The 24,317-nt window shown below is 44.1% G+C and overlaps 2 protein-coding genes and 1 pseudogene across 2 annotated transcripts in view; all 3 read right to left on the reverse strand.

The window, feature by feature from the left end:
• Positions 1–13,568, reverse strand: part of PARL (presenilin associated rhomboid like) — an 83,302-nt gene extending 69,734 nt beyond the window's left edge. The window contains exon 1 of the mRNA XM_042780291.1: positions 13,444–13,568. Within this exon, the coding sequence (XP_042636225.1) occupies positions 13,444–13,568 (125 nt within the window). The remainder of the gene's footprint in view (positions 1–13,443) is intronic.
• A 3,948-nt stretch (positions 13,569–17,516) lies between these two features.
• On the reverse strand, positions 17,517–21,846 carry LOC103192935 (annotated as a pseudogene).
• Positions 21,847–23,118: 1,272 nt separating this feature from the next.
• Positions 23,119–24,317, reverse strand: part of LOC103192937 (cytochrome P450 2J4-like) — a 17,842-nt gene continuing 16,643 nt past the window's right edge. The window contains exons 4-5 of the mRNA XM_007936023.1: positions 23,429–23,570; positions 23,119–23,336 (exon numbers count right to left, since the gene is read on the reverse strand). Coding sequence (XP_007934214.1) covers positions 23,119–23,336; positions 23,429–23,570 — 360 coding nt within the window. The remainder of the gene's footprint in view (positions 23,337–23,428; positions 23,571–24,317) is intronic.

The following is a 24,317-nucleotide window of genomic DNA, read 5'->3' on the forward strand; positions in this document are numbered from 1 at the left end:
GGTCCCCAGGATTGTATCTAGTTAACATGGTGTCAACTCTGACTTAAGGCAACTCCATGTGTGTCAGAGTAGAACTGTGTTCTACAGGGTTTTTTCAGTGGCTAATTTTTCTGAAGTAGATCAAAATTTCTTTCTTCCAAGGCACTTCTGGGTAGACTCAGACTTCCAGCCTCTCAGTCAGCAGTCAAGCATGTTAGCCATTCACAACACACAAGGACTTCTAGGATGCTGCAGTCCACCCTTCTTCATCTCTTCCTGCTGCCAGTTATCTTTATAAAGTAAAGATCTAAAGCATAGTCCTTAGATGATTTCATTTACTTCTACAACTTCAGTTGCCATAAATACTAAGGATGTCAAAATCTGTATTTCTATAGCCTAGAACTCTAACTTGAGCTCCATTCTACCTTCTATCTTGCCTTTAGTATCCTGAAAACACCTTAACCTCACTCTCAAAACTAAAGTCTCCTGTCCTCCAAATTTTCCCTTTTGTGTTAATGATCAAAATTAAACTCACTGCCAGTTACTACTCACCAAAGTAGGATAATGGGGATAATGAGATGTGGGCAGATTTGAGAGAGATTAAAGTAGTAGAGTTGCTAGAACTTAAAGACTGTTTGGGTAATGAATAGTAATGCAATTTAATTTTGATAAAGAGCTCTGATGGTGTGGCGCCTAAGGCATTTGACTGCTAACCAGAAGGCTGGTGGTTCAAACCTACCAGCCACTCCTCAAAAGGAAGACTGGGCAATCTACTTCCTTAGAGATACTGCCTCAGAAGCCCAAGGAGGGATTGCTATGAGTCAGATCCGACTCTGGTGTGTAACAATCTACCTTTCCTACTAGATCTCCTTGCTCCCAATCTTGCCCCACTCTGATGTGCCTTCCACATTACATTAAATACAAATGTAATATAATTCTCCTGCCTTAAATACCAAGACAAATTTTCATCACCACATCAAACCTAGCACAATTAAGTTCCTTAAATCTAGCCCACTTCCTCCTCTCTTGCCACAACTCTCCCTGCCAGATCCTGCCAACTTTTCTCCTCAGATCCTCTCAGTTATACTGACTTCCTTGTAGTTCCTGTGATCTGCTTGCTCTCACCCAACAGAATGCTATTCTCTTGTTCTGGTACATACTCCTTGGTTCAGTTCATCTTTTATGTCCTTCCTAATTTTCATATGGGAGCTCTGGTAGCATAGTGCCTAAGGCACTTGGCTGCTAACCAGAAGGCTGGCAGTTCAAACCCACTGCCACTCCTCGGAAGGAAGATGGGGCAATTTACTTCCGTAGTGATACTGCCTCGGAAACCCAAGGAGGGGTCGCTGAGTCAGGAATGACTCGACGGCACATAACAACAACAACGACGACAATTTTCATATACCTCCTCCTTCAAGAAGCTTTCCCTAGTTCCCCAAGGCTGGGTAGGTCCCTCCTCTGCACTCCTAGAGCTGCCTGTGTATATTCTTATAATTTATCTCAATGATTGCCAGTGACACCACCAGATGATCCATTCTGTGATGTTACTCATTGCTGTATCTCTACCACCAAGCCCAGTCCCTAAAAGAATGGTAGTCAACAGATATGTTAAAAGAAAGGGGTCAATAATGGCTGTCAGTTTTATTTTAAAATAGCTGAAAGAAAGGCGTACCATTCACTAAGACAAAGATAATAAAAGGCATAAAAATGGGAAAATGGATTATGAAAGAGTGAACAAATCCATCTTGGGCATGTGTGGTAACAGAACTTACATTTCCATCAACAGGCGAACAGATAAACTGTAGCATATTCATACAATAGAGTACTACCCACAAAAACCACCGATCACACATCCTGGATGAATCCAAAAAACACTGTTGAACAAGTCAAACACAAGAGTACATAATGTGCGATTACAATTATAAGAAGAATAAACCAAAACCAAACTCCCTGCCATTGTGTAGATTCGACTCATAGCAACCCTTCCTTGGGTTTCTGAGGCGGTATCACTACAGCAATAGATTGCCCAGTCTTCCTTCCAAGGAGTGGCTGGTGGGTTTAAACCACCAGCCTTCTCATTAGCAGTCAAATGTCTTAGGCACTATACCAGCAGAGCTCCCATAAGCAGAATAGGCAAAATTAATCTGTGGTGATAATAATCAGAATAGTGGTTGCCTACAGGAGTAGGCGTTTAATGGAAAGGGGCAAGAGGAAACTTTCCATGGTGATGAAAGTAATTCATTTTGATTTAGATGACGGTTACACATTCTCAAAATTCATGGGCAACAGATAAGCATTCGCCTGCTAACTTAAAGGTCAGTGGTTGAAACCTACCAGTGGCCCCACAGGAAAGACCTGGTGATCTGCTCCTATAAAGATTTCAGCTGCCATGCATGCAATCAACTCAAAGGCACCCAGAAACATAAGAATTACACATTTTACCACATTTAAATTATACCTCAATAAACTATTTTTAGCATTAAAAAAAAGATGCTTGTGGAATATGCAAATGGAAGTGTCTAGTAGGCATTTGGAAACAAATGTAACTGGAAAAAAAATCATGTAACTATTATTACTCCTATTATTTGCCTAGAATGCCCACTTTCTCTTTCTTTAAAACCAAGTCCACTCTTCTGCTCAACTTCTCAGAAATCCCATGGGTTGGGGGGGAGGGGTGATAAAGTAATTTGACTTGAAACTTTTAATAATCCAGAATTTTTACTTCCAAATAAACGTTATTCCTTTCAAAGTAATCAATTTGGAACCTACGTACTTACACAAACAATGCTAATGTTGCCCTAAATGACTCTGAACTCCACTTTAACAGCTTCTGAACATTCTTTGGCAAACACTGTTGAATTGCTAATTTCAAATTCATTTCCAGTCCCTTTCCCTTGCTGCTTTTTAGGTAGTGGTTCACAAACGCAAACTCACTGCCATTGAGTCAATTCCAATTTATAGTGACCCCTCTTTGGGTTTCTGAGGTGGTAAATCTTTAGGGAAGTAGATTGCCCAGTCTTCTTTCCACAGAGAGGCTGGTGGGTTTGAATTGCCTGCCTTCTGGTTAGCGGTCATATGTCTTAGGCACTGTGCCACCAGAGCTCCTCCTATAGAGATTGTTGTTGTTGTTGTTATGGGCCGCCGACTCATAGCGACCCCTCCTTGGGTTTCTGAGGCAGTATCACTATGGAAGTAGATTGCCCCATCTTCCTTCCGAGGAGTAGCTGGTGGGTTTGAACCGCCAGCCTTCTGTTAAGCAGTCAAGCACCTTAGGCACTACGCTACCAGAGCTCCTCCTATAGACATTAGGAAAGATAAATATATTCACTTTTCCAGTTTCCCTTATGTCTGGGGCTAGCCACGTCACACAGAGTTGTGGCCAAATGAGACAAATTTCCAAGTAGCTTTGGAAAGCTTTTGTTTACCTGATAGAAATGGACCTATCACTAATGTCACCCTCCCATTCTTTCTGCCTTGAATGTGAATGCAATGCCTGGAGTTGAAGCAGCCATCTCAAATGCCAAGAGAAAGGCCTAGGGATTTGGACATTAGCCTTTGCATTTTTTGACTCACTAAGCTCCTCGGAAGGAAGGCTGGGCAATCTACTTCCACAGTGATACCGCCTTGGAAACCCAAGGAGGAGTTGCTATGAGTCAGATCTGACTCTATGGCCATGAATTTGGTTTTTGGAAGCCAAATATAGTAGCCACCTACTTCCAATCATGTTAAATAAATAACCCCACATTTATGTAAACAACTATCAGCTTACTTACAGCCAAAGCCATTCCTAACTGATAGAATTCTTAAAGTGCAGATATTAATCCTTCACAACTGAAACTCTTTATTATTATTATTAAAGATTCCAAAGTAACTTAGAGACAGGTCTGCTAAGTAAAGTTAACAAGAATCAAAACATCACTTTGGGCCAAAACAAACATGTAACATAAAGTAATGTGAACAGAGGGGAGTGTGCCCATGGCCATGTGTAGGGCTGGCAGACAATATTTCTACAAGTGTATTTGTATGTGCTGTAAGAATGGCTGGGTATATAGTAGAGCTGACAAGGGACAAGGTTGTGGTGACCTCTTAGCCACCCTGAGTGACTGACTAGTTGGACCTGTGAGCTGAGAACCATGGTCACAGGGGACATCAAGCTCAATTGGCATAACATACTACACAAAAACATTGTTCTACATCCTACTTTGGTGAGTAGTAACTGGGGTCTTAAAAGCTTGCAAACAGCCATCTAGATGCAACAATGGGTCTCTCCTCAGAACAAAGAAGAATGAAGAAAAACAAAGACACGTGGAAACAATTAGCCCAAAAGACTAGTAGACCATGCAATCCTCTACGCGATCCTCAGCCTGTATAACCATGAGACCAGAAGAACTAAATGGTGCTCAGCCACCACTGTAAACCACTTGGAGGGCTATCAGTGCAAGAGATTCTGGATAGAATGGGAGAATGACGTGGAACAAAACTCAAAATCATAATAAAAAGACCAGGTTTGCTGGTCTTACAGAGCCTGGTGAGACCCCTCAGACTCTGGCCCCTAATTACCCTTCAGGTCTGGAACTGAACTCACTCCTGTGGCTTCCAGCCAAACGACAGACAGGCATACGGGGTGAACATTTACATCAGGTAGATACACACCTTAGAGTGATCAGTTGTGGGAGAACAGAAGGACGGGGGCGGGAAGGGTACATGGGAGGGAAGGACACAGGGAAAAGGTAACTACGGGGAGGAAGTGAGTAGAAGAAAACTGTGACATTGTGGAGAATTGTAGTCAATGTCATGAGACAAACTGTGTATGAACTGCTGTATGGAAAATTAATTTTCTCTGTAAATTTTCACTCAAATCACAATAAAAATTTAATAAAGTTATGTGAACACATTTACTATAAAGATCCAATTTATAATCCAGTACTGCAGATTTTTAGAATTATTTTTTTCCTATTAGATGAAGATATATGAAAGATGAGACTCCACCCTGAAGTGAATTACCTAATATGGCCCTTCTAAACCACAAAAATCAAACTCGCTGCCGTTTAGTCAATTCGACTTGTAGCGACCCCCCCCCTTGGGTTTCCGAGGTGGTATCTCTATGAAAGTAGATTGCCCAATCTTCCTTTCAAGGAGTGGCTAGTGGATTTGAACCACCAGCCTCCTGGTATGGCTTTTGTGACTCCCACCAGATGACTGGATGGGACTATGCAAATGGAAGGTGCTTGTGGCCCACCAAGGGGACTAGATAGCTTATTAATAATGTAAATAAGGTGCATGGCACCCTTGTGGGGGTGTAACCATGGAAATAATGTGTATGGAACCCTAACATGGGAACTGGGCAGTTTTACCATCTGTTAGGCTTAAAATGAGCCATCTCAGAGACAGGAAAGGGGGTTTTCACTGCCATTAAGAAAGAAAAACCAGAAGTGAAGTGCTTCCTTTGGACCTGAGATCCCTGCACTGCACCTCCTCCACCCAGGAGATAGACAGAGAGCTGTGACACTTTGCTGAAACAGCTAGAGACGGCAGCAGCAGGATGAGAGAGCAACGGGAGACAGAGTGGTAGGCTTCCTGGTCCCCAGAGTAAGAAAGCTGGGTGCTCTCAGGCAGGAGACTTGCTGGCAGAGTGGGGTACCTTTCTGGGCACCTATCAGCAGAACTAAAAGAGCTTTCTAACACTTGCCCTAGTAGGGCAGAGGCCAAAGGGCCACAGGACCAAGAGGCTGGGGTCAGAGAGAAGCATGCCTGTGGTATGGCTGAAAAGAAGCTGACCTGATCAAAGAACTGTATCCTGATTTGTTTCTGATCCTAAATTACAACCTGTTACTTTCTTAATCATGAGTATCATCTGTGAGTTCTACGTGGCCACTGCAAGGAATTATGGAACCCAACAGAGAAACAGAGTGTTGTGAAAGGACAGCTGGTGTCAGAATTGGTAAGAAGGTTGCAGAGAGGAAGCATGTCTGATCTTGACCTCACAGGAAACAGTCTTGGGCTGTTGATCTTGATCCTTCTTCCCCCTTGTTATAGGAGGTCAGACACCACCCCCTTGTCCTTTCTGTACATCTAATTAACTCTAAAGTTTTGAAGCACAACGTGTGAAAAGGAACACAAACATACCAGTCTGGGAATCTGGACTTGAAGCAAAGACACACCTTTTGCCCAGGATAATATACCTATCTTGAAAACTGCATCCAAAACAAGCATGGGGCTGAGGACACCAACAGCCTGTTTAAACATCAAGCTGGCACCAAGTCAAATTCAGAACTATCAAATATAGTATATGTATTTTGGAAAGTCACCTAAAACACCACAATTGGACATACAGACCTTGCTGAACAGAATTAGATACTATGTTGGCTCATTGAACATCTATTTGTATTATTTACGGTGCATTCATCAAGTTCAAAACTATCAGATACAGTATATATATTGGGAAGGCACCTAATAACAACACCACAGTTGGACATAACAGTATTTGTTGAATAGAATTAGATACTGTGTAGGCTCACCGATGTTTCATTGTATTATCTATAGTGCATTCATACACTGCTGGGAGTGAAAGCCAAAAACTTCTTTCCTCAGGTCTCTTGTAGTTAGAGAGATCAGTTACTAATTAGATACAATGGCACAACAGCCATGAATTCAGAACCAAATTTAGCTGAGGAAAGGCAGGGAGTGATGCAACAGTTTTGCTAGCAAAAATAATGGTAGAGCCCACACAGTTCCTTCTTTAATCAGCAGATCTTATCTTGTTTACTATGCCATAACAAAGCACCCCAAAGCTTATTTGCTTCAAAGTATTTATTATTATCTCATTTTTCTGCGCTCAGCTGGGCTATTGTTCTGCTGGACTCCCAGGAGTCACGCACGCAGCCACTGTCATCTGACTGCTTGACTGGGGCTGGAGGGTCTACAATGGCCTCACTCACATATCTGAAGCCTTTGTGCTGGTTGTCAGGATGTCTTTCTCCACAAGGCCTCTCAGTATTCAGTAGTCTGGCAGGGGCTTCCCACCATGGCAAAGGGAATGTTTCAAGAGGGCAAAGACAAAGCAGCAAGGTCTCTTGAGTCCTAGGCTCTGGACTCCATACGTTTCTTCCACCACATGCTACTGGTCAAAGCATGTGACAAGGACAACCCAGCTTCAATAGGTGGGTAATAAACTACAACTCTGAGAATCAAAAAACCAAAACCAAACCCATTGCCATCAAGTCAATTCTGACTCATAGTGACCCCAACTGGATTTCTGAGGTGGTAAATGTTTATAAAGTAGATTGCCCAGTCTTGCTTCCACGGAGTGGCTGATAGGTTTGAACCACCAACCTTCTGGTTAGCAGTCAGATGCCTTAGTCACTGTGCTACCAGAGCTCCTTTCTGGATGAGAAGAGCTACACAGTACTGTGGCCATATTTCTCAGTCCCAGCTACTTATTAGAATTGACCAGTGAGCTCTTAAAAACAGTACACCACAGCTCCACTTCATACAAATTAAATTCTAATCTCTAAGGATGTTGCTGTTGTCATGTGCCATCGAGTTGGCCCTAACTCATAGCGACCTCTCCTTGGGTTTCCGAGGCAGTATCACTATGGAAGTAGATTGCCCAACCTTCCTTCCAAGGAGTGGCTGGTGGGTTTGAACCTCCAGCCTTCTGGTTAGCAGTCAAGTGCCTTAGGCACTATGCCACCAGAGCTCCTGGGATGGCACCTAGACATCAGTTATTTAAGAGCTCTCAGGTGGTTCACATTGCAGCCAGGATTGAGCTTACCCATAGGTTTGGGAAAATTTTAGTGTACAAATTACCTGGCAATCTTGTTAAATCAGATTCTAATTCAGTAGGTTTGAGATTCTGCTTTTCTAACAAACTCCTAGATTACAGGTTGACAAACTAGGGCCTGAAGGACTAGGGCCTGAAGGCTGGTTTGGCCTTCCAGCTAAGAATGGTTTTTACATTTTTAATGGGGAGCTACCAAGGGTTTTAGAGGAACTCTGACTGTGGTTAAAGCATTGAGCTGCTAACCGAAAGGTTCTCAGCTCAAACCCACTGGCCATTTTTCATAACAATGAGACAGTCTACTTCCATAAAGATTTACAGCCTTGAAACCCTATAGGGCAGTTCTACCCTATCCTATAAGTTGCTATGGGTCTGAATCAACTCCATGGCAGTGGGTTTGGTTTAAGAAGGGGTTTTATGAAGTAGGAGGGGAGGGGAGGAAACACTGCAAAAATTTTTTTAAAAAATAAACAATTAAAAAACAAAAAAGGGATTTTATATTTTTAGAGTTGTAACAAAAACAAAAAGGAATATGCAACAGAGATCACATATAGATGTGGCTCTACAGTATTTTCTATCTGGCCTTTTACAGAAAAAGCTTGCCAGTCCATTTTAGACAATGTCTATACATCAGTCTATGACCCACACTGTGAACAGCAAAGAGCTAGAGCCCAAACAGCCTTCTTCAAACATTTGTAATCCACTGAATTTCTACTTGAACTAGAAACATTATCTACAAATGAATCCTACCCAACCAGGTAACAAAACCAGTAACTCAAGGACAAAAGCTCCAGTTGGGCTGTCTGTGAGTATTGGCTCACTCCCAGAATCCAAGCCCTCTCTGCCCTTCCTAACAGCACCATGGAATTTCCAGCCATTCCAGGCACGCTCCTAATGAGCTTAAACCAACCCTCACACCCCATGCTCTGGCAACTTCAAGGGATTCAAAGAAGGAAATGTGTCTAAAGGTAGTCAATCAGGCCTAACAATATTCAATTTCAAGATTTTGTCAGTGATCTTGAACAGAGAACTTTTTCCACTGTATTTGAACCTAGAAATGCACAGCCCCACAGGCTGCTGGAAGCTATCATACAACCACATAGAAATAGCATGCTGAGAGAATAAACCTTGGAGAAAAATGGAGTCGTAGTGACAATTTGAGATACTGGATCTTACCTCTGGACTTTTCCAACTGCATAAACCAATAGATTCCCATAATTGTTTGGATGGGTTGGAACTGGGTTTTCTGTTGGTCTACGAATGCTTTCAGAGAGCTTGCACAATTGGTCTCTATTTTCACAGAGCAATACAGGAAGGAGCATTAGGAACAGGAGGAGGATACAGAATGTGCCGTTAACTGTCTCCAAGAACAAATGGCCTTCTTTGCCATGAGATCACAACTGGATGCACTGTCAGATTACCCAATAAGCAAGGTAAGGCTTACCTGTACTTACTAACCTGCAGTGAACAATTTCACATTTTTCACATCAAAGATTCTACTTCTAAGTATGGTTGGAATCTCTCTCCCCCAAGCACTTTCCTACAGAATCAAAGACACTTCTCAAATTTACAATCCTGACAGGGACATAGAACACAGTAAGCAAGGTAACCACGGGCTTACTTGTGCTTAATTAACTAATCTGTAGTGAACATTTCCCATGGGTTTTACCAGGCTTATTGGGTAATACATCCCTGACTAGATGGTTACCAGGCTACCATTATTGAACACTTTGATCAAAGGTTCTATAAAAGAATCCTGATCCAAAGGGGAAAGATGCACAACAGAATTCAAATTCTCATGGACTTCAGACTTCCTGGAGCCATGAAGATTGGATGAACCCCCAAAACTACTGCCCTGAGATAATCTTTAAACCTCAAACCAAAAATATCCCCTGAAATCTTCTTAAAACCAAACAAGTTTAGCTTAACTAGTCAAGGGCACATAACAACAATAACAGTGAAAAATGTAGAAGCTCTGGTAGCATAGTGCCTAAGGCATTTGACTGCTAACCAGAAGGCTGCCAGTTCAAACCCACCAGCCACTCCTCGGAAGGTTGGGCAATTTACTTCCGTAGTGATACTGCCTCGTAAACCCAAGGAGGGGTTGCTATGAGTCAGGTCTGACTCCACAGCACATAACAACAACAATAAAAAAATGTATATATTGAACACTGTGCTCTTTTAAGAACTATGAACATGGGACCAAACTGACAACAAGAACTTGAAAGATTAGATAGGAACCTTAGGGGGCAGCAGATTTATGTTAATGGAGGAGGAACAACTCAGAAACAAAGGCTGAAGATGGTTGCACAACTTCAAGAAAGTGATCAATGTCATAGGTAGAAACTGTTGAACTGGTGCATGTTTTGCTATGTATATTCCAAGCAACAACAAAATATACCTCTTTTAATTTCTAAAACACTTTTTTTTTTTAAACGTATGCTTTTAGAGTTAACAAGTATACTTGTCACATTTTAGGTAAGGTACATTCTCTTAGGGAGCTTTAGTTTTAAATTTCTTTAAGTGCAAAACCAACCTGGGTAAGTATAATAAATGTCTCCAGTAGCAAATGTTTGAAATCATATTCACAGGTTTAGGTTCTTTAGCTCTACCCACTTCAGATGGCTATGTAAGATGGGATAATAAATGACTTATGACTTACCTAAGATAACTTAGAAGAACAGAAAATGAAGCAATGCAATAAAATGAATGGGGGAGAAAAGAGAGTCCCTTCAAGCTTACACCTAGATTCATAGAGGCAGGCCTACATTTCAGCTCTGCTGCTTGGGTTCTTCTTTCAATAACTAGTGATTTGTGAAAGCAGTCTAATGTGCTGAGTGGGAACAGCTCATGAATATTTAACTTACCATCAGTCATACAACTGTTATGGTTCAGTCTTTTAAATATGATCCCATAACTTTTAAAAGAAAAAGTACCTCTGTATGTGTTGGCTTAACAGCAAGTGAGATAAAACATGGTCTCATCAAGCGAATTATTTTTACAGTACGAGGATAAAGACAATGCAACTTGGAATGATGTACGTACTGGTCAGCAGTAACGTACCTATGACTAAAGACTTCTGTGAACAGATGGATATACAATAGGTAATGAGTAGAAATTGTCTAATGTTCAAACAGACACAATACGTGTCCAGGAACACAAAGATTCATGCCAGTGAAAACAAAACAGATGTATTGGGGTAGGGTGGGGTGCAACAGATTCTACAAAAACTATGTAAAATTTTGCACTTCAAAATTATTTTCTTAAAATCCATCTGGAGTTAAGAGATGGTAAGTTAAACAGGGTAAATAATATACTTGGTTTACTTAGCTTTCAAGCACTTTACCTAAAACTGCATTAAGACTGTCACCTCAATCTAAAAAATTTAAGGCACATTAAGTGCTATTTTGTCCCCTGGAGAGTTCTACATACAACGGACAAATTACACAGTTTTCCACTTCCAATCCTAAACCATGTTTCTCAGAAATGCTACCAGAAATTTGATAACAGTAAAATTTCTGAAGAATCTACATGAGACTTTCTCCATTTTTTTGTAGAGGGACAAACAGTAAATATTTTATGCTGTGTACCACTATCAGATATTACTGCCTCCCACTCTTCTACACACACACACACACACACACACACACTCCTTTAAAGTAGTTATTACTATCTACTAGGGTCAAACAACAGGGAGCTCTGGTAGCATAGTGGCTAAGTCACACGACTGCTAACCAGAAGGCTGGCGGTTCAAACCCACCAGCCACTCCTCGGAAGGAAGATGGGGCAATCTACTTCCGTATTGATACTGCCTCGGAAACCCAAGAAGGGGTCGCTATGAGTCGGGGCCGACTCGACAGCACACAACAACAACAACAGGGCCAAACAAAGTCTATTCCAACTCTTTAGATCCTATAGGACAGAGTAGAACTGCCCCATAGGGCAGGCTGTAAATCTCTACAGAAACAGACTGCCTCATCTTTCTTCCACAAAGTGGCTGGTGGGTTCTACCACTGACCTTTACTTAGGTTAGCAGCTGAGTACTTAACCACCACACCACCATCTACAGTCCTTGTTAAAAATGCAAATTCCTGGTCCCACTTCAGGCCTATTATATTAGAATTGGATGGAGTAGGCCAGAGCTCTGATTTTTAATGCCACTCTGAGGTCACTCTTCTGCATACTAATTTTAGAATACAGGAAATCAACAGACCTAATGAAGGTTGTATGCAAGATATACTTCATGCTTTCTATTAACTGCAGGTGCTTATCTTCAGACACAAGGTGGCAAATGCTCTATTTCAAGTTTATCTATATTCTCATGTAATGCACATATCCCTATTTAATCACATAAATGTTATTTTCAAACTTTCAATATAAATGGCACGTGTTTTGTGATCAGCTAGTAACCTAAAGGTTCAAACCCACTCAACACCTCTGAGGAAGGCCTGGTGATGTGTTTCCATAAGATTACAGCCAAGAAAACCCTATGGAGCAGTTCCATTCTGTAACACACAGCCACTGGGTCACCATGAGTAGGAATCAACTTAACAGTAACATTTTTTGGTGTTTATACAACATCAAGAGGACTGAGAGCTCAACAGTTAACCTCAGTGAAGTCAATGAACCTTGAATCTTCTCCACCTCCCCAGGAGTTTAAGATTAGTGCCTGAAGCTCCATGTTACAGTGTATCGTTAAATTAAAGATACAATGCAGGCAAGCTTTCAACAAATTCTCTGGTAAGACTCATTTGGCATGATTGTTAGAAATACAGGTTCTTCCACTTGGCAATTCTCATTTGGTAGGACTGAGGCAAGCCTGGGAAATAACAGATTACACAAGCATTGCAGGTGATGGATTCCAGGCATCCATCTAAATCAGAAACTGGGAGCATGAATACTCTGGATCATCCAGAGAGGATGAAAGATCAGGTACAGATGTCACGCCAAATACACATCAGATTCGTGGACAATTAAGAGATTTCCCTCTTCCTTTCAGTGTGTAATCTGAAAAAGAGTTACTCTAATGCAAAAGCAGCAAATACTGATAAACCATACTCTTCACCTAGCTTCTACTGGGGAAGACGCAAGCAGAATTCTTCTTTCCAAATCATCTGGAAATCAATATTCCACTCTCAATTCTTCAAGAAAGAAACTGCTACTACAACAGAAATACCTTAAAGAGGCAACGTGATGTCCTCTTCTCACTCCGCCATCCTTTAGCTAAAGAAGGTAATTGGTTGTAGGGGTACAGAGGCTTTATAATGGAAAAGAGAAAAGAAAATCTCAACTCTCCCATTTTACCAGCTATGCAACTTCAAGGCAAGTTGGGTTGCTTCACTTTAAAAAATGAGTTCAATATTTCATCTCAGAATTACGCAGCTTGGCAAGCAAATAACCCTCAGATGTTGGTTCCCTTCCCGTCACGTCCCTCCCGACGGGAAAGGGACAGCGTGGGCTCACAGAGCAGGGCCGGTCAGTGTGCCCCAGTCCAGGACAGGGCGACACGGCGAGAAGCGAGGACAGGACAGAGGCGAAGGGGCAGGAGAAGGAGAAAGTATGGGACGGGTGAAAGGGTGATGAGCCCGGAGCAGCAAGACAGACCCGAGCGTCCTCCGCCCCTAAGGATGCACGGCCGGAGCTCAGGGGCCAGGAGGCAAGAAGAAGAGAGCAGCGGCCATTACCTGCGTCCGAACAACCGCGGCGGGGCCAGTGCCGCAGTGAGCTCCTCGCAGCTCCGGATGCCCACCCGCGGAGCCCACGTCTGGCCGCAGCCCCAGCCTCTCTGCGCCCAGCCTCGCCACGCCATCTTCCCAACCTCTGCTCCACCATGGCCCGACCTTACCAACCCTCATCGCGGAACCACTTCCGGGGCGAAGGAAGGGCCATAGAACGCCACAGAGCAGTCTAGAGCGCCCCCGTGCGGCTAACCGGAAGCCGGACCAGCCGAAAGGACCGAGCACCCGCCAGCAGGCTGCTAATTTCCCCCTCCCTTACCCGCAGGGCGAATCCTGGATCTGGGAAGGCTAGCTGCAGATCAGGAAGTTGAGAGGAAAAAGAGAAAAGAAAACGAACCATTATTGAGTAATACTGTGCTGTTGTTGTTGTTAGGTGCTGTCGAGTCGTCTCCGGCTCATAGCGACCCTATGCACAGCAGAACGAAACACTGCCTGGTCCCGCGCCAGCTCCGCGATCCCTGCTATACCTGAGCCCATCGCCGCAGCCGCTGTCAATCCATCTCGTTGAAGGCCTTCCCCTCTTTGGTCGACCCTTCACCTTACCAAGCATGACATCCTTCTCCAGGGAATGGTCCCTTCTGACAACATGACCAAAGTAGGTGAGATGAAGTCTGGCCATTCATGTTTCCAAGGAGCATTCCTGCTGCACTTATTCCGGGACACATTTGTTAGTTCTTTTAGCAGATCATGGTACTTTCAGCATTCTTCGCCAACACCACATCTCAAAAGCATCAACTCTTTTTCGGTCTTCCGTATTCATTGTCCAGATCTCACATGCATATGAGGCAGTTGGAAATACCATAGGCGACTGAAAATGCATTGTACATGAAAGTACACGAATACTGTGTACCAGACATTTAACCTAAGTTACTGCTTGGAATGCTCACAAACACCTTTGAGGTAGATGCTGTCATCAGATTTAGTGTTCAGGGGCTCAGAGAGGTGAAGTGCCTTACCCTAGATTACAGAATATTCTTAAATTACTGCTCTTTTTATGGAATTCCATCATTTTATGTTACACAATGATGCTTAACAGGATATGATACTTCATATCTGTAACAAACAAACAAACAAAAAAAAAAATCCAAGCTTGAAATGAAAATATGGTTTTCTAGGTAAAATTTAAACTTCTTCATGATTCAGCCCTTGCTGAATAAAATAGTTACCTTTATTTCCTACCCCTCCATCCCTCCAACCCTGGGTGCAGCCACACTGAATCATTTGCAGTTTCTCAAAGGCACCATACTAGCTTCCATTCTGTGCATTCATGTATCACTTTCACTGCCTCTCTCCCACCTTCCCTCTCTCACTCTCTTTCTCTCTCTCTCCACTTACCTAACATGTCCTTCCAACCAACTTCAAATGTCACCTTTTCTAGGAGGCTTTCCCTAGACCTCCAGTCTGATTTAGATGCCCTATCTATGTGTTTTAGGAGATCTGGTAGCATAGTGCCTAAGGCACTTGACTGCTAACCAGAAGGCTGGTGGTTCAAACCCACAGCCACTCCTTGGAAGGAAGGTTGGGCAACCTACTTCCGTAGTGACACTGCCTCAGCAACCCAAGGAGTGGTCGCTATGAGTCGGGTCTGACTCAACGGCACATAACAACAACAACAACATCTATGTGTTTTATTCTGCTTTATATAAAGCTCTATAATAGCACCTCATTTGTCAATACCCTTAAGCATCTACAGTAGGCTTGTTGTTGTTGTTGTTATGTGCCGTCGATAAGCCCCGACTCATAGTGACCCCTCCTTGGGTTTACGAGGCAGTATCACTACGGAAGTAGGCTAGGTAATGTGTAAATCTGGGGTATAATTTAGACAGACACCACCTCTGACCTCACAGATCCTAATGTATTAGGGGAGAGAAGAGCAAGGGAATAAGCAGGCAATTAAAATTGTGAGATGTTTTACGATCAGAGAAGCATAGGTTGCTGTGGGAATTTAGAGGAGGGGGACATAACCCGGTGGGAGGATAGGGGCTGGTAGGAAGGGAGAGAAACCTTCCCAGAGAAACTGGTGAAGTTTACAAAAAGTTGAAAAGGGCTGGAATGTTCTCAAACTCACTGCTGTCGAGTTGGATCCGACTCATAGTGACCCCTCCTTGGGTTTCCAAGGCGGTATCTCCCTGGAAGTAGATTGCCCAACCTTCCTTCCAAGGAGTGGCTGGTGGGTTTGAACTGCTAGCCTCTGGTTAGCAGTCAAATGCCTTAGGTGCTATGCTACCAGAGCTGCTGGAAAGTTCTAGGCAGAGTGAATAACATATATGATGACTACCAGGGCATGTTTCATTTGAGAAACAAGAATAAATTCAATTGGGCGATGTCATAATTATTATATCTGGGATTTGATTTTACCCTATTTATAAGTTCACCTATGAGTTTGGTTTTTTGTTGTTTTTTTTTTAATGATTGTTTCATAGAAGAGGGTCGTCAAAGAAGAGGAAAACCCTCAACAAGACAAATTGATAGGGTGGCTACAACAGTGGGTTCAAAGACAGCAACAATTGTGAGGATGGCTCTGGACTGGGCAGTGTTTCGCTCTGTTATATAGGGTCATTATGAGTTAGAGACAAATCAGCGACACCTAACAACAGCATGATTGTTTCATGGATGGTAGCAGAAAACAGGAGACTTCTGGGTCAGAGACAAAAGATCTTATTACCCACATGTTATAGATTGAATTATTCCCCTAAAAGGATATGCCAGAGTCCTAACATCTGTACCTGTGAAGGTGATCTTGTTTGGGGAAATAGAGTTTTCTTTTGTTATCAACTGAGTCAAAAGAGGCCATACTGGAGTAGAGTGAGTCTAAAACCTAATCCCTTATGAGTGGTGTGTTTTATAAAAGACACAGAGGAAAGGCAGACACCATATGACAGTGGATGACGATGTTGGCAGATGCATCTACAAGCCCAGGAATGCCAAGGGTTGCTGGCAGCTACTAGAAGTTGAAAGAGTGCCAATGCCCTGAATTTCTACTTCTAGCCTTCTAAACCGTTAGAAAATTAATTTCTGTACTTTAAAGACACCCTCAGTAGTAGTTAAGGTCATTTGTCAACTTGGCTGGGCCATGGTTTGGAGTGGTTGGGCAGCTGGATGTAGTTATTCCCCATGATGAGATTATAATCACCTCCATGGTGGAATCTGCTGTAAGCAGCTAAGCTTTTGCCTTCATTGTGTGGTCTGCTTCCATTATATAAGGAGAAGGTTTGAGAAAGGTCTTCAGCTTTTTGGCACATCTGGTTCCTGCATTCGGCTGAGTCTTTATCTCAGTGGCCTACTGTGTTGCCTGCTGATCTTGGCATTATTCCTGGAACCATGTGGTCTGCCATGTGCCTGTTAATCTTGGGATTGTGCTGTTCTGCTTGCTGACTTTGGGTTCCTCAGACTCAACAGCCAGCAACTGCATAAGTTAGAAAAAGCCTTCAGCTCCAGTGGGCCTGGAACAGAAGGCAGAGCTGAAGCTCAAAGGTTGAGGGGCCTTTGCCCAGCCCCTAAAGCCAGGACTCTGAATTCAGACTTCTAGCTTTCAAAACTGTAAGAGAATAAATTTCTGATTGTTAAAGCCATCCACTTGTGGTATTTCTGTTATAGCAGCACTAGAGAATTGAGACACCCTCCTTGTGGTATTTTTGTTACAGCAGGACTGGGAAGCTAAGACACCAGAACACAGCAAGCAGCATGAGCATCATGATTATGTGGGTCCTCTTAGTCCCCAAGGGAGCTCTGGTAGTGTAGTGCCTAAGGCACTTGACTGCTAACCAGAAGGCTGGTGGTTCATCCCCACCAGCTACTCCTCCGAAGGAAGGTTGGGCAATCTACTTCTGTAGTGATACTGCCTCGGCAACCCAAGGAGGGGTCGCTATGAGTCGGGTCCGACTCGATGGCACATAACAACAACAGCAACAACTTAGTCCCCAAGTCCCACAGTAGCAATGCTATGGGCCTGATGGATGCTGCACATGTGGTGGTTTGCATCTCAACTAAAGCATCTACTACTTTTTTTCCTCCCTTAATTAATTCACTTTGTCTTTCTTGTATAAAAATCGCTTGGTAGTGGCCACAGCTGGAGCCTGGGTCCTCTGCATGGAGACTCTGGTGTGGGTCTTTACAAGATGGTGAATGAATTCCTGGTAGGGAGACTTCATGAGCAGTCTATTTCCAGACATCAGTGGTGAGATAGCTGCAGGTCTTGGAGATGGCACTGAAGGTGGCAGCCTTGGCAGAGTTCCCCAGATTGACAGTGCAGCCCCTGGCTGATGTGTAGCAGTCATCAATATTGGCCATCATCAATAGCTTCTTGAGCATGGGGCCAAGACTATGCCAGTTCCTCTAGTGGCTGGGATGAGGCACACCAGCTGGTCACCTTGCAGGGAATAGTGTGGGCTTGCCAACGTTTTTCTCTAGTTGCCTTGCTGCACAGGGACATTGGAGAACTTGGCCAGGATGATGACCCTGCAGAAGATGGTGGCCAGCTTTTTGGAGCACTTAATACCCAGGCCAACATGGCTATTATGTCCCCAATGGCAATAAATGTCTTGAATATGTCCAATGGCCAGTGTGTGTCTGCTTTTGCACAGGCATGATTGTCAAAACCTTATCATTGAGAGACATCCCCAGGAAAAAGCCAATGATCTCAGACTTCTTGATGGACAGGGAGAAGAGATAACTTTCCTCCAGGGACTTGATCTTCATGTCCTTGACCGGCTTGGTGAAGAGGAGCCATTCCTTGTCCTCGGCCTTTCTCCATGATCTCCTTGGGCTCAGCTGGGACCCCAGTGGCCCAGCCCCAGCCCAGGAGGCTGCTGCCAGAGGCTCTGCGAAAGCCACGAGGCTTCCAGGCCTTCCTACAGCACCAGCATCATCCCCATTTGGTGTTTTCTTAGAGAAGTGGGAATCTACCGCTTTATCCTGGAAGGAGACATTACCTCAAGAAATGTTCTTCGTTTCTGCGTGTCTTGTGAGTGAGGGACTCACTGTCCTTTGCTCCTTTGGTGAGATGCTTCAATTGCAAACACCTCAGAAGACAGAGATAATTGTTTTCTCCAGGGCAAACGACAGGTTTACTTACAGGCTTGTAAGTAAAGATTGAGATAGTATTGCCAGAGTAAGGCCTATTTACTGCCCATCATAAAAGATTCAAGGAGCCCTTGTCGCAGAAAGTTTAAGCATACCACTGCTACCTGGATGGTCAGCGGTTGGAACCTACCAGCTGCTCTGCGGGAGAAAGATGTGGCAATCTGCTTCCGTAAAGATTACAGCCTTGAAAATCCTATGGGGCACTTCTATTATGAGTCTGAATTGACTCGATGACAATGGGTTTGGTTTTTTGGTATAAAAGACTTAAGTTCCCTAAGCTTGGAACTCTTCTCCTATAATGCAACCCACTGAGTATGTAGGTGTCGTCCAGTCCTTTTGCATTGTACTTTGGGAATTGGGACTCAGAACCAGGACAAAAATGCTGATGCTTTAGTTAATGCTGTTGCTGTGAGTAATAGTTGTCCTCTGTCTCTGACTCAGCATCACTGAAACTGTGTCAGGCTAACTTACTAGCTTTCATATCAGATCCTTCTCATTTCTTGACAGGGACCTATGCCTTTATGACTTCAGAGGGAGGACTTCTGTAGGTGCTGACAAGAACTTACCTGTGACCATAGGCTGATAGCTGGAGAGGAATGAAGTGGAGGCCACTAAAGGTGCAGAAGCCCAGCAACTGAGCATCCTGAGTGTGGACTGGGTTGCTCACATGGACTTGAGGTCACCAGGATGATGGTAGGGCTTGGGATGGAATCCCAAGACTCCAGTGAGGAAAGGGGAAGTAACCGGTGATTGTTAATAGTTCTGAAAAAGTGAAAGAGATTGGGGGTAGTTTCTCAACGAAACAAATGTATGCTCAAGGTGATCTGTGGATAAGTGATTTGAAGGAATCATTAGGGCATGAGGAGGATGTGGCCCGTCTCCAGAATCCAGGGGCTCCAGGGCTGGAATGTGCTGGGTGTTCTCTGCTTGCCCCTCCAGATCCCTCTCCTATGTTGCTCCAGCCCCCATGAGGCTGACCTCTGTGAACCACATCTGAACCACATCAGTGGGCTCCTTTGCCCTCTGGCTTCCAGCTGGGCTCAGCCAATTGCAGATATCAACAGGAGATTGGAGGGTGGGAGGAGAATGACTTTAGGGCACTTACTCTCCTCACTGTGAAAGACCTGGAGGGTAATACTCTGTCACATGGGATCACCACAGAGTCAGAATCAACTTGACGGCACCCACCACCAACAATGTTCCCCCATTCCCTTTCTCCTTCATCCACATGACGTGGCTTCTGTGTTCTCTGTTATCACACCCTCCTCATTGCTCAGTTTGAGTGAGTGTGCTGTTCCCTGCCAGACACTGAACTTTATTCAGAGGCTATAGGAGAAGCAGGGTCTTTATAGGCCAGCCAGCTGAGACACTGAGAGGGAAGGATCTACATGGATGTGCTGATAATAATCCAGGGGTAGAAGTATTTATCGTTATTATTAAATGCTTTTATTGGCACTTAATATGTGCCAGGTACGGTGCCAGGTATTTAATCTTCATACCTATCAAATGAATTGGCATTATTATTCCCAATTTGCAAATGAAGAAACAGAAGTTTATTGATATTCTAATACTTCTAACTCCTTGTTCATGGGCATGGTTTTTAATCTTGATGACTCTTACTCCTGTAAATGCAGGTGATGATACCTATCTTGTCAATTTGGTAATTAAATGACTTCATGTGTTTCAAGTACCTGGTTCGCTCATTCACACTCAACACACGATAGCTATCATCCTGATCATTATATGGTAGCAATTAAAAACTGAGGCAGAAGTTCATGAACAGGGAAGGGCTGCTGTCGTCATCATTTTTATTTCAGGGCCATAAATGGAGATGCAAAGTGCTTACAGATGTGTATCCCAGAAAGAAGTTCCCTGTGAACATGTACTTCCTGAGCAAGTGCTGTGTGCTCTGTGCTGAGCCTCATCACTCACAGTGAGTCTAAGAGATAGCTTCTATTGTCCCAGTTAACAGATGCGGAAACCAAGGCACGAAAGAGTTGGGTTACTGATAGCAAAACTGGGATTTCAACCAGGATCAAAACCCATGTGAGGGAAAGCTTCCTGTAGCAGGTCACTTTTGAAAAGAGTAACATGCCAAGGTCCAGGCAGGATCAAGGACAGGAGGCTGGACAGTGGCAGGGGGACAGATTAGAGGGTGCTACAAGTGCCAGACAGGGCTCTAACAGGGAGAGGACTAGCGGAGGGTTAGGAAAATGAGGCAAGAAGCAGTTGAGTTAAGGCCTGGCTTTGTTTTCTCCACCCCAAGGCTTGCCTGGGTTACAAACAGCAAAGCGCAACTACTGGCTCGGGTTGGGGACCAACCAATGAAGAGGGGCCCAGTTCCAGGTCCTGTTAATCCAAAAATAAAAATAAAAAAAGCCCTTACCACCATCGAGTCGAATCCTACTCATAGCAACCCCTCCTTGGGTTTCTGAGGCGGTATCTCTACAGAAGTAGATTGCCCAGCCTTTCTTCCAAGGAGTGGATGGTGAGTTTGAACCACCAGTCTTCTGGTTAGTAGTCAAATGCCTTAGGCACTACACCACTAGAACTCCCTATTAATCCAGTGGCTCCTTATTTGGGTTTCCCCAGCTTTGTGTATCATTCCACAGAAAAGAATAAGGGTATCTGTTAGCAAGCTTCAAGATTTCAAAAGGCCTGGAGGAACTTGTGTATTTGCCCACAAACAGGCCAGAAGCTAATTATTATGTCAAGTTCCCTTATTTCTGGCTAGAATTCTCCAAGACCAGAATGGCAGTGATGACTGATAGCCTACTAATTAGAAATGTTAGTTTGCTTGTATGTGTATTTTTTTTAAATAATGCAAAGGAGAACGATAAGTCATTCTTTAAAAAAAAAAAAATCAGATTTGTTGAGACATGATTTTCATACCACAATAGTCCCCTTTTAAAGTATACAGTTTTATGAGCTTTGACAAATGCATCCAGTCCTATAACCATTACCACAGCCAAAATACAAAACAGTTCCTTCACTCCAGAAAGTTCCTTTATAGTCAGCCCTACCCTCACTCCCAGCCCCTAGCAACCCCTTATCTGTTTTCCGTACCTATAGTTTTCAAGAATGTCATAAAAATGGAATCATACGGTGTACTTCTGAGTGAACATATATTAAATTTCTCTTGGAGTGGGATGCTGGGTCATATGGTGTATATTTAATTTCAAAAGAAATTGCCAAACTGTTTTCCAACATGGTTGCATCATTTTTCATTCTTACCAAGAATGTATGGGCGTTCCGGTGGCTCTGCATCCTTGCTAGTACTTGGGGTTGTCAGGGTTTGTTTGTTTTCAGCAGTTCTGATAGCCTTTGAGGAGCTCTGGTGGTATAGTGCCTAAGGCACTTGACTGCTAACCAGAAGGCTGGCAGTTCAAACCCACCAGCCACTCCTTGGAAGGAAGGTTGGGCAATCTACTTCTGTAGTGATACTGCCTAAGAAACCCAAGGAGGGGTCGCTATGAGTCGGTTCCGACTCAATGGCATATAACAACAACAACAACAATAGCCCTGATGGTACTGTTGTTAAGCACTCAGCTGCTAACCAAAAGGTCAGCGGTTCAAACTCACCAGCCACTCCACGGGAGAAAGATGTGAAGTCTGCTTCTATAAAGATTACAGCCTAGGAAACCCTATGGGACAGTTCTACTCTGTCCTATAGGGTCACTATGTGTTGGATCGTCTTGAGCAATGGGAACAGGTGTACCATGGTATCTCATTTTTATTTTCATTGCATTTCCCTGATGTAAGTCATTATTTGTTTTAATAAACAAGGATTGTCTGGAGACAAATGTTTCAAACTTGGGGACCCTTAGGGAAAAGGGAAAAGGAGTCCTTGGTGGAGACTTTGTTGGGAACAACTGCATTGGCTGCTTGCTAACTTTCCTATTTCCCTGCCATAGGCTCACAAGGGCCTGCATTTCTTCCCTCTGGTCAAAAGAGGGCAGGAGAGGGCAGAAAATAAGCATCCATCTTTGGTTTCTCCTGCAATAGCTCTGGTAGCTTAGTGCCTAAGGCACTTGACTGCTAACCAGAAGGCTGGCGGTTCAAACCCACCAGCCACTCTTCGGAAGGAAGGTTGGGCAATCTACTTCTGTAGTGATACTGCCTTGGAAACCCAAGGAGGAGTCACTATGAGTCGGGTACTACTTGAGGGTCCTACTTGACAGCACATAACAACAACAATAGCATAAAACCTTTTGCCTGAAAGTCTTTCCCTCTGGACCTACTTAGGTGCTACTTTATGAAGAATGATTTGCCAAATTAACCTTGCGAAATGATTTAATGCTGTATTTTTAACTAACCTTGTAAAACCCTTTGCTGCCTAAGCTGCGTTACCCACCCTGAGCTAAACTTTTGTAGAATCCTTAATAAGTCTATCTTCCAGTGTCACCCCATAGAACTTTTGTAGGGGAGCCATGAGTGTTGAGCTTGGTGAACCCCTACTCTCACTCTTCCCAACTTTTTAGGAGCCAAGGGAGACTGCGAAAGGATCTTGTGGGGAACAGTCCTCCTGACCCCAGCTGGCTACAGACCATCTTCCTTGGGACCGGGGCTAGAGGTGCTTGGGCGAGGTACCGCACAGATCTTCTGGGGCTGGGGCTGCAGAGTGCCCCCAAAGATATACTCCATTCTGAGCCCTGGGCTCCCCTCCGGCATTTTGAACTCAAAGTCCCTGAGGAGGGTGGCAAATGTCAGGAAGAGCTCCATCCGGGCCAGCTGGTCCCCTGGGCACATCCGATGTCCTGGAAGCAGAAGGAAAGGTCAGAGGGTGGCTCTGTGTCTGTCCTACCATGCCTACTACCCACCACCCAGGACATAGCACTGTGCCCAGTACCTGCAGAGAATGGCAGGAAGGCCTCATTGACCATGAAGTTTCCATCCTTGTCTAGAAAGTGGCCGGGGTTGAATTGCCGGGGAGTCTCCCAGCAGCAGGGGTCATACAGCACAGAGGCCAAGTTGGGCAAGATGATGGTGCCCTGCAGAAGAGGAGCTGGTGTGGTTCAGGGAAGCCTCAGATGGTCCAGTGCCCAGCCCTGACACTGGGCCAAAGTGAGCTTAGAGAACACCCAGTGTGCTGGTGGGATGGACCAGGAGGCAGAGGGCCTGGGAGATTCAGTAGGCAGACCTGGGTTCCCTCCCTCCAGGCTCACATAGTGCAGAGGCTGAGCATTACACTTTCATGGCTAAAGGGACCCAACTTTGCCCTGAAGACTCCCAACCCAGGTCTAGAGACACAGACTCACTGCCTCAAATGAAGAAGGCAGGAGGCTGTTGGGCATGAATAGAGGGGGCAAAGTCCTGCACAGGACAACAAACACTGGAGCAGTGTGTGTGTGTATGTGTGTGTGTGTGAGAAAGAGACAGACAGATAGACAGGCAGAGAGACAGAGTGAGAGTGTAAGAGCGAGCTTCAGTGTTAGGGAGAGGAGAACATAAACCTGAACCCTGATCCTGACCGTAACCCTTACAGTATCTCAAATGAGAAATGAGTGATTAGAGTCAAACTGACCACTAATCAGATGGAAGAGAAAAGGAACCAAAGGCAGTTACCTGTCAGGGTAATTTCGGCCTTTCCCACGTGAGCCCTGGGCAGACCACAAGCAGTATAAGGAGGAACAATAGAGCAAGACTGGGGTTGCTCATGGAGTTCCAGCAGTCCAGGAGACTTAGTGTGTTAGATTGGGTTCTCTAGAGAAACACAAAAAACCAGCAAAGTATGTATA

The sequence above is a fragment of the Orycteropus afer genome, unplaced genomic scaffold, assembly GCF_000298275.1.
Source record: "Orycteropus afer afer isolate SDZICR_OR568_19922 unplaced genomic scaffold, OryAfe1.0 scaffold00032, whole genome shotgun sequence".
NCBI classification, from domain to species: domain Eukaryota; kingdom Metazoa; phylum Chordata; class Mammalia; order Tubulidentata; family Orycteropodidae; genus Orycteropus; species Orycteropus afer.